The 9774-nt window shown below is 20.5% G+C and overlaps 4 protein-coding genes across 4 annotated transcripts; 1 reads left to right on the plus strand and 3 right to left on the minus strand.

Annotated features, from left to right (window-relative positions):
* Nucleotides 1-1535, minus strand: DDB_G0287249 (hypothetical protein; the record flags this gene model as incomplete). The annotated part of the gene is made up of 1 exon (XM_632219.1): nt 1-1535. A coding segment is annotated over one exon (1535 nt), but the record flags the coding sequence as incomplete, so codon positions are not given.
* A 1434-nt stretch (nt 1536-2969) lies between these two features.
* On the minus strand, nt 2970-4082 carry DDB_G0287215 (hypothetical protein; the record flags this gene model as incomplete). The annotated part of the gene is made up of 1 exon (XM_632220.1): nt 2970-4082. One exon carries the CDS (start codon nt 4080-4082, stop codon nt 2970-2972), a length of 1113 nt encoding a protein of 370 aa, XP_637312.1.
* Nucleotides 4083-5181: 1099 nt separating this feature from the next.
* DDB_G0287217 (hypothetical protein) lies at nt 5182-8616 on the plus strand (the record flags this gene model as incomplete). The annotated part of the gene is made up of 1 exon (XM_632221.1): nt 5182-8616. The coding sequence occupies one exon, from the start codon at nt 5182-5184 to the stop codon at nt 8614-8616; it is 3435 nt and encodes a 1144-aa protein (XP_637313.1).
* Nucleotides 8617-8893: 277 nt separating this feature from the next.
* On the minus strand, nt 8894-9673 carry DDB_G0287219 (hypothetical protein; the record flags this gene model as incomplete). The annotated part of the gene is made up of 5 exons (XM_632222.2): nt 8894-8955; nt 9030-9041; nt 9146-9256; nt 9340-9402; nt 9514-9673. The coding sequence occupies 5 exons, from the start codon at nt 9671-9673 to the stop codon at nt 8894-8896; spliced, it is 408 nt and encodes a 135-aa protein (XP_637314.2).
* Nucleotides 9674-9774: the final 101 nt, after the last annotated feature.

The raw sequence follows: 9774 nt of genomic DNA on the forward strand, positions 1-9774 counted from the left end.
TTATCAAAAATGTAATATAAACATCTTTGTGCGACACCTAATAAAATATTATGTAATATGTCTGGTTGTGTTTTTAAATAATTAATGGACAAAGGTTCGACCCACCCTCTGCCCACACCTTTGATACCAATATCTTTTGCTTTTTTTTCCCATATTTTTTTTAATTCTATATCAGCATTTAATTCAGCATAATTTGGTTTGGTGGAGTGAAAATTTGTAATATCTTCTTGTTTTGTTAATGTACCTGAATGGCAAATAAATAAACCATCTCTTGGTTTGTCACATGTGTGACATGCATATTCATTTGAATTATGTCCATTAAGTTTACACGATGCTCTAAATTCTGGAATATCCATTGTCAGTCCAAACGGTATAACATCTATTTGTTCATTTTCAATAATTAAATTAAAGCCATTACCAATAAAAGATGAAAACAATGCCCTAATTGTTTGATGAAAATTAAGTAACCAATCATTTGGTACTACAAATAATAATAATTTATTATTTTTAAATTCATTTCCAATATAATTTTCTATATCCAGCATTATAGTATAATCTTTCTTGTTTTGACACTGCATACTATCAGTGAATATTCTAAGTAAAACAATTTTATTTTTATTTTTATTTTTTAAATCTTTAAATTGTTGACCACTTTTATAATTTGTATAAATTCCAGTTTCAAAATCTGTATCAAAATCTATTCTTTCAAAAAATTGCTTTTTATTTAATAAAGTTTCTAATACTTTTTTAATTTCAAAATAAAAAATTGAGTGATCATAATTTTTATTTATAAATGTTTCTCCTTTTATTTGAAAATCTTCCATAAATAATTTATCCATATATTGAGGTGTGTATCTTATTTGATTTAAATTGGTTTTATTTTTGTCAATAAAACTTTTAAATTTTTCAAGTAGCTTTAAACTTATTGAGTTTTCAATTCCCAACATTAAAAATTCAATTTCAGTCTCATTTAATTTTTTTTTTGATTTTTCATTATCTAAATTATTATTTAGATTATTATTTATTGGTTCGTTTTGAGCATTTTCATTTTCATTATTTTCATTATTTTCATTATTAATGTTTGCTTCATTTTCATCTATTCTAATTTCATTGTTTTCATCTTCACTATGTACCAACCCAATTATATCATGATTTTCTTCATTATCAATTGTTTGATTATTTTCATTATTTTCATTATTTTCTTGATAAAAAATTTCATCTTGGTTTTGGTTACATAAATGTTTACATGGGTCATCTGGATCATTTGTTGGATATTTTATTTTTTCACCAGTAATATCCATTAATTTTTTATAAAAGATATCTCTTTTTTGATTATTTGTAATAATTTTATTTTGTTCATTTTTACATTTTTTGGTGTTGAAATGTCCATTTACATCATAAAATTGTTTATAAGAACGGTAATATGCAAGACAAAATGGACATATATTTTTATGCATAATATAATGAATAATAATATTTTTAAAATTCTTTAATTTTTCTCTGCAATTAATGCATGATATGTTATTTAAATTCATTTTGTTTGTTGGGTGGAAATTAAAAATAACATTTTTTTTTTTTTAATTCGAGTTTTTACGATTTTTTTTTTTTTTTTTCATTTTATTAAAATTTTAGCAATATAGGAAGTCAATATAGGATTTAGCTTTAGATTTATTTATTTAGAGGGATATACCCCATTTTCAAAAAATGACGGGGAACCTATGACCCTGTCTATACCTTTTTCTTTTTAAAATATTAAAAAAAAAAACTATAAAATTTGCCCCGATTTATTGTAAAACTACACTAATGCAATAATATACTTGCACTCGTTAATTGTTTATTAATTATAAAAAATAAAAAATAAAAAATCTTTTTTTATATGTATATGTTTATACTTATAATATAAATATGCAAAACAAATAATTAAATTTTTTTTTTTTTTTTTTGATATTTTTCGCTTTTTGAAATGAGAGGTAAAATTTAAAATAACATAATATAAAACCCAAGGCAACTGAAATACTTATTTATTATTAATTACTAAAAATAATAATATTAGAATTCAATTGCCACTGAAACAAATAAATAAAGAATTAAAATTAATTTGGTTATCTTTTTAGTTTTTTTTTTTTTTAAATTTTCTTAATTTTTTTTTTTTTTTTTAAATAAATTTGAAATAAATAGTGTAATAATTGATTTGAAATGCATTTAAAATGCATTTTAAAAAATGTAATTAATAAAAGCTTAAAAAAGGATTAATAAGTAATTTTAAATTACATTAAAAATAACTTTTTTAAATTTATTATAAAGTGATTAAAACAGTAGTTAAAAACCGCTTTATAATAAATTTAAAAGGTCATTTTTAATATAATTTTAAATGACCTTAAAAATATCTATAAAATTACCTTTTTAAAAAGCGCCATTAAAGCCAATTTAAAGCAAATTTAAATTGAATTTGATTTAAATTGGCTTTAAAGGTGCATTTTTCTTCGCTGTGTAATTCAATTATTCACTGATAGGTCCAATATAAAAAAAAAAAAAGGTTTTAAAAAAAAGCATTCTTATCAACTGTTTAATGATAATTATTAGTCAACTCTACTTCTCACTCTTAAATTAAATGAAGATCATAATTTTTTTTTTCTACGAGCTCTATTAAATACAATAGGGTTGGATTACCTTGAACTTTGATATCCACAGCTGTAATACCTCGAGATCTCCTTAAAAGATTTTATGTCTCCCCCTATTTCCTTTTGAATCTAACTAAAATCACATTTTCTAGGTTCACCCAAATTTATTTTCTCTTTACTTTTATTTTCATTACAATATAAATCTTTATCATTTTCTTTTTGTTTTATTGAAACTTTTTCTTTAATGTTTGTACATTAAAAAAAAAATATATATATATATAAAAATTATCAATATGGTTATTTGGTTAAAATTAATTTCTCTTTATTATATCATTATTTATTTTATGCCTATTTCACTGTAGAAGCTAGAAATTCATTTAATAAAAATGTTACATAGGAAAAAGGAAAGCTTTTATATAATTTTCTATATCCTTGAGTTTTTACTAAATCTACTGCTATTGAGATTGGATTAGTTAATAATAAATTAACAGAATTACCAAGATAACGTTGAGCGAAAAAATAAGAGAATTGAGAACGAACTGTTTCACATGGGAGGAGAGCCAATGTTAATAAAAAGGTTTTAGCGTATATTGATTTAATTATGAGTGTTGAATTTCTCCAAAATGTTGATTTTGGATTCTCTAATGATTTCGACTCGACATATTCAATTAATTTATTTATGGTACCCTTTAAAAGTCTACTTGTAGCATACAATCCAACTGATGAAATAAAAGTGTAGGCTACATTTTTGAAATTGAATTTTCCAGTTACCCCATCTTGGCAAAGTACAATTTTTTTAATTACTTCCAAAAATGATAATTTGTTGGCAGATTGTATATAACAATCAAGTGGGAACACAACAACAAATGATGAAAAACACCATAAAATTTCATCTGTTAATTTACCCATTGTTGAGAATGGATAGGCGAATTTATCCTTCAATATAAAAAGTGGTTGTAGTGATACTGCAATAGTTGAAGGAACAATAGCTTGTGCTAAAATGATTTTACCTAATGAAAATGCATTATTATTTCTAATGAATGATTGAAGAACTCCTAGTGAATTAGAATGACTTGGTGTTGAATTTATAACAAGTGAGGCTATTTCAAATGGTGCTGCTAAAGTTCCCATAATTGAGAGTAGGGTATGATTTTTTTGATTTAATGATTTAAAGTATTCAAGTTCTAAGGTGACCATCTCATCATGTATTTCCCTATCATAATAATCCCTTAATCTTTTATCTGAAATTACTGAATATGCTGCATCTAAACTCTCTGCTATTTTTTTATCATTTTCGAAATTACTCCTAACTTGTTCATACGAATGAGCAATTTTATCAATAGTATCTTCTTTTTTAACTCCTAAAAATCTATAAAGTTCACCACATTGACATTCATGTGTTGCATAAAATATTTTTACTTTATCTTCGTCAGTAATTGGAAAAATTTGGGTATCTTTCATTTATTTCTTTTTTTTTTTTTTTTTTTTTTTTGTTTTAAATGATGATAATATTAGTTCTGTTTTATTTTTTTTTTTATTTTTTTTTTTTTTTCAAACGAAAGATTTTTTTTTTTTTTTTTTGGAAGATATTTTTTTTTTTTTTGAACTTTTTTTTAAAAAAAATTAAAAAACATCATAATTTGTTGTCTAAACCAACAAAAACAAAAAATGAAAACCAGAAAAAAAAAAGAAAATATCTTTCGTTTGTGTGTTACCAAATTTTTTTTTTTTTCTGATTTTAATTATTTAATTTTTTTTATTTTTCTAATAATTAATTATGATAACAAGTACTCAAAATTAATTTTCTTTTAACTTATTTAAATGATTTTATTTTATTTGTTTAGGTTTATTATTTTTTTTTTTTAAAAAATTAAAGGTCAGATTTTATCAATTTCCTTTTTTTTTATTCATTGAATCTTATTTTAATTCATTTTTCGTTTATTTTTTTAGAATCACTTTAAAAAAAAATTTGAAAATCAAACAAAAAAAAAAAAAAAAAAAAAAATCAATCAACCTTTAAAAAAATTCCTCTTTTTTAATTAACACGAATTATTTAAATTCTAATTTCTCTATCTCTTTCATTAAAGCAATGTTTTTTTTTTTTTTTTTTTTTTTTTTTTTTTTTTTTCATATAAAAAAAAAAATTTTTTTTTAACCCTGTTAAAAAAAAAAAAAAAAAAAAATAATTTTTTAAAGGGGGAATTTTTTTTTTTTTTTTTTTTTTTTTTTTTTTTTATTCTTATACATTCCAAACATACTTTCATAATATCACATAATCAGAGCCGTTAAAATTATTTCTAATTTTTTTTTTTTTTTGCTCTAAATTTTTTTTTTTTTTTTTTTAATTTCAGACTGAAAAACATTCTGATTTCTCAAATAATGTTTTAAAAAAAAAAAAAAATAATAAAAATAATAAAATAAAAAAAAAAATTAATAAAAAGAAACATGTTCTTATTAAAACAATTTAAAAATAATTCTAAAATGTAAATATGATTCTAGAAATAATTTTATATGTTATCATTGATTGTTATTAACAAAGTTTTTTTTAAAGAACAAAAAAATGATTTTTATAAATAATATAAAAAATCGATTTTTTAAAGGTAAAAAATGTAGAATTGCATTTATTGAAGCATTTACAACGATGATATCATGTATATTTTCATTGATACCATATGGATTTGAATTTAATTTTAGTGTATTAGTATTGATACCAGTTTATGTTATTTTAGCATCATGTTATACCTCATCATATACAAGTTTAACGATTGGAGCAACCATATTCTATGGAACATGTGTAGCTAGTTTGTATTGTTATTTAATTGTATTAATAACTAGAGATATCATTTGGATAACTTTTATAACAACATTCCTCTTCTCCTATATAATGGCAACCATTCACGTAACAGCAGGTAGAAAATGGATGGGTGGCTTATTCTTTAAAAAAATGTTATTAGATATAATCATAGTACTATATTTTGCACCTGGTGGTAAAGAAAACATTCATTCAAATAATTGGCAAAATTTAGTTGGCAGTGGTTTTATATTTTCATCGATGATAATTGGTCATTTCATATCTCCAACTTTAGCATCTCGTTTATTCTTTTTTAAAACTTTAAAAACTTTTCATTCAACTAGACTTTATTTTCGTATAATTGGTCATCAATTAAATGAAAAATTAGATTTATTTACAAATAATCAACAAAATCAACAAAATCAACAAAATCAACAAAATCAACAAAATAATAATATTTTAAGAATATCGAATAATAGTGAAACAGAGAATAATAAATTAAAATTACCATTAGCAAGATCTACTTCATTGGAATATTCTCAACAACAACAACAACAACAATTGAAAATAAAACAAACACAGATTATTTCACCAACAAGTAATGATATATCATCAAGTATGATTATTGATGGTGAATCTTCAACAATTATAGACTTTGATCAAACAAATATTAATTTAAATGAAAATAATAATAATAATAATAATAATAATAATAATAATAATAATAATAATAATAATAATAATAATAATAATAATAATAATAATAATAATAATAATAATTATAATAATAATAATAATAATTATAATTTAAAAAATTTATTTAAAAATGAAAAAAAAATTAAAATAAATGAAGAAATTTATTTACAAACCAGTGAAAAAGAAATTCAAAAAATTGAAATTAAATTTACAAATGAAATTAATAGAATGATAACTATCTTTAATGAATCTAAATCAGAGATTTGGAATAATGATTTAAATTCCAATTATAATAAAGTGTTAACTATATTTGAATTATCATTTAAACAATTAGTTTCAATAAAAGAAGCAATAAAAAGTGGTTTTACTCCTTTAGCAAGTCAAGAATTAATCAGTCCATTAATTCCATATATTGAATGTTTGGTTGAAGAAGTTTATTTACAAATGGGTTTAATGATTGATATTTTGGAATCAAAGGTACCTGATTTTATAAAATCAGATACAACTGTTAATAATAATAATAATAATAATAATAATAATGGTGGTGGTAGTGAATTTATTGTTAAAAATGATAATATAGACATAGTTAGTTCAATATTATATCAATCATTTGATGAAACTAAAGATTTAGTTGATAGAGTTAAATTAGAATTTAGAGAATCTGTTAATCAATATGAAAAATCTAATAATGAAACATTAAGTGGAATTGAGGTTTCAAAAGTTTGTTACTTTATACATGGTGTCTTATCATTTGTACTTCAACAACGTCAATTTGGTGATTTATTAATAACCATAAAAAGACAACAAATAACACAATTTAAATCATCTTGTAGATATGAATTATTTAAGAATGGTTTACTTTTTATTTTAATTGGTATTCCTTTAAATTTAATTAATAAATATAAATCATTTAAAAATATGATTTTAAATTCAAGAAAGAATACAAATGAACCATCATCAGAACCACAAAAAGAAGAAGAACAAAGACAACAACAATCAAAAATAAATTTTTTTTTTAATTCTATAATTATTTATTTCTTTAAAAATAATAATAAATGGAGATATCCATTGCAAGTATCAATTGCGTCAATAACAGTGACAATTCCATTTCATTATTTCCAAGGCCAACAATATAAAGAATTAGAACTTTATGGTGTTTGGGCATGTGCAACCGTTGTTTTAGTAATGGTACCATCATGTGGTGCGACAATTTATAGAGGATTTCTTAGATTTGGTGCAACAATTGTAGGTGCTTTTCTTGGATTTCTTATATCACTTCTTTGTAGTATAATACCAACACCTGGTAAAGAGATTATAATTCTATTATTTATTTTCATATTCGTTTATATGATGTCTTTTATTCAACAAGATCAGAGATATTCTTACGCAGGTGCAGTTTCTAGTCTAACATTTTTAATTATTGTTCTTGGTCAACATAAATCAAATTCTTTTGATTATATGTATCCCGTTTTAAGAGCCTTTCATATTACATTAGGTATAATTTGGGTTATTATCATTGGTTTATTTATATTTCCTTATTTTACATACAAATCTACAAGAATTAAAATTTTTAATATTACAAATTCAATAACTGATACATCAATAAATATTATAGAAAAAGGTTTAAGAATGAATGAATTAATTGAAATTAATAATTTAAATTTAAATTTAAATTTAAATAATAATAATAATAATAATAATAACAATAATAATAATAATAATAATAATAATAATAATAATAATAATAATAATAATAATAATAATAATAATAATAATAATAATAATAATAATTATTTAAATTATAATAATGAAAAAAAGGAAATAATTGATTTAATTTTAAGTGGTAAAGGTTTTGGTTTACCAAATGATTTAATTAAAATAATAGATAATGATGAAAAACTTTTAGCTAAAAATAGAGAATTAAAAAAGAAAGAAATTATTGAATCTATAAGATCAATTAGAATTGATATTGGTCAAATAAAATCCTCATTATATGATATCAAATCTGAAATGGTATTTGTTTCACCATTAAAAGTAAATAAATACTCTTCAGTATTTGAAAAGTTGAATGATTGTCTTACAAAGTTAGTTGTATTAGAAAATTCATTCGATCCAATTTTTTGTGATATCATTATATTATCTACACTTTTTAAAGTTTCAGCGCCATTAAATCAATTCTTTCAGCAATTGAATAAATCAAAATCTGAATTTAATCAATTAAAAATTAACAGTGATGATAGTAAACAATGTAATGCTGACTTTTTTTTACAATCTTCATTATCACTCCAATCATTTCAAACAAAAATTAATGATGCATATCAATCAATTAGAGTTTATTATCTAAAAGAGAAAATTTTTCACAATTTATATCCAGAAATGATTCAATTTGGATCTGGTTTTTTATCAATTCATCATTTCATAAACTCTTATGTCCAACTATTACAAGATTTAAGTTCAATAAGAAAAGAAAAAAGTTATTTTAAATCAATTTTTAGAATTAAACATTAAAATAAATAAATAAACAGACAAATAAAGAAAAAAAAAATAAAATAAATAAATAAAAAATAAATAAAAATAAATAAAAATAAATAAATAAATAAATATTAATAAAAATAATACATTTATATATATAGTTATAAATTAATATATATTTTTTTTTTTATTTTATTTTTTTTTTTTTTTTAATAAAAAATCTTGGTTTTTTGTTTGTTCTTGTTCAAATGAAAAAAAGATATAAAAACAACTTTTAAATGAATAAACAAACAAAAAATTATTTGAAAAAACATTAAAGTTCTGATGGTGTAACTTCTCTTGTTAATTTGCTTGACCATGGGCAATAAAAGCAACCTATATTTTAAAAAATAAATAAATATTAATTTATATTTAAAAGAAAATGATGAATAATTTTAATTAATACAAACCAGGAAGGAAAGCTTAAATGATTTTTTTCAAAAAAAAAAAAAAAAAAAAAAAAAAAAAAAAATTATATTAATAAAAGAAAAAGTAAATTAAATTAAATTTATATTAATTTTCTTACCTCCACATGCTTCATCAATATGATCTTGAACATAAGAAAGTGAGGCATCACAAACTTCAATTGCAATAGTAAAAAATGATATGGTATTCTCATCTAAATGGAAAGAATAATCTTATAAAACGAACAAAAATGGAAAAAAAAATTAATAATTATTTTTAATTAATAATACTGTAAAAAGTTTTATAAATAGGTACTTGGGTTATAAAATGCTTGATTTTTTTTAATTCTTCCTAATACGTGAAGTTTTTCAGTTTCCTCTAATAAATGTTAATTAAAAAAAAAAAAAAAAAAAAATTAATAAATAAAAAAAATTAATAAATAAAAAAAATTAATAAATAAAAAAATAAATAATAAATTTAAAAACTTACTTCCAGATAAAATATCCCTTGCTGTTTGAATTGAATCTTCAGTTGTTAACTTGATAATGAATTCTTTATCTTGATTTGTAGTGAATGCAAAAAAAGCAGTTTCACATTTTGACAAAGCAAATAATGAAAATAAAAGGACAAATAATAAAATTAATTTCATTCTTTTTTAAAAAAAAAAAAAAAAAATTAAATATATTTAAGAGAAAAAATAGGTTAATGATATAAAAAAAAAAAAAAAAATTATTTTAAATAAAAAAAAAA

Source organism: Dictyostelium discoideum (assembly GCF_000004695.1).
Source record: "Dictyostelium discoideum AX4 chromosome 5 chromosome, whole genome shotgun sequence".
Classification (NCBI taxonomy): Eukaryota; Evosea; class Eumycetozoa; order Dictyosteliales; family Dictyosteliaceae; genus Dictyostelium; species Dictyostelium discoideum.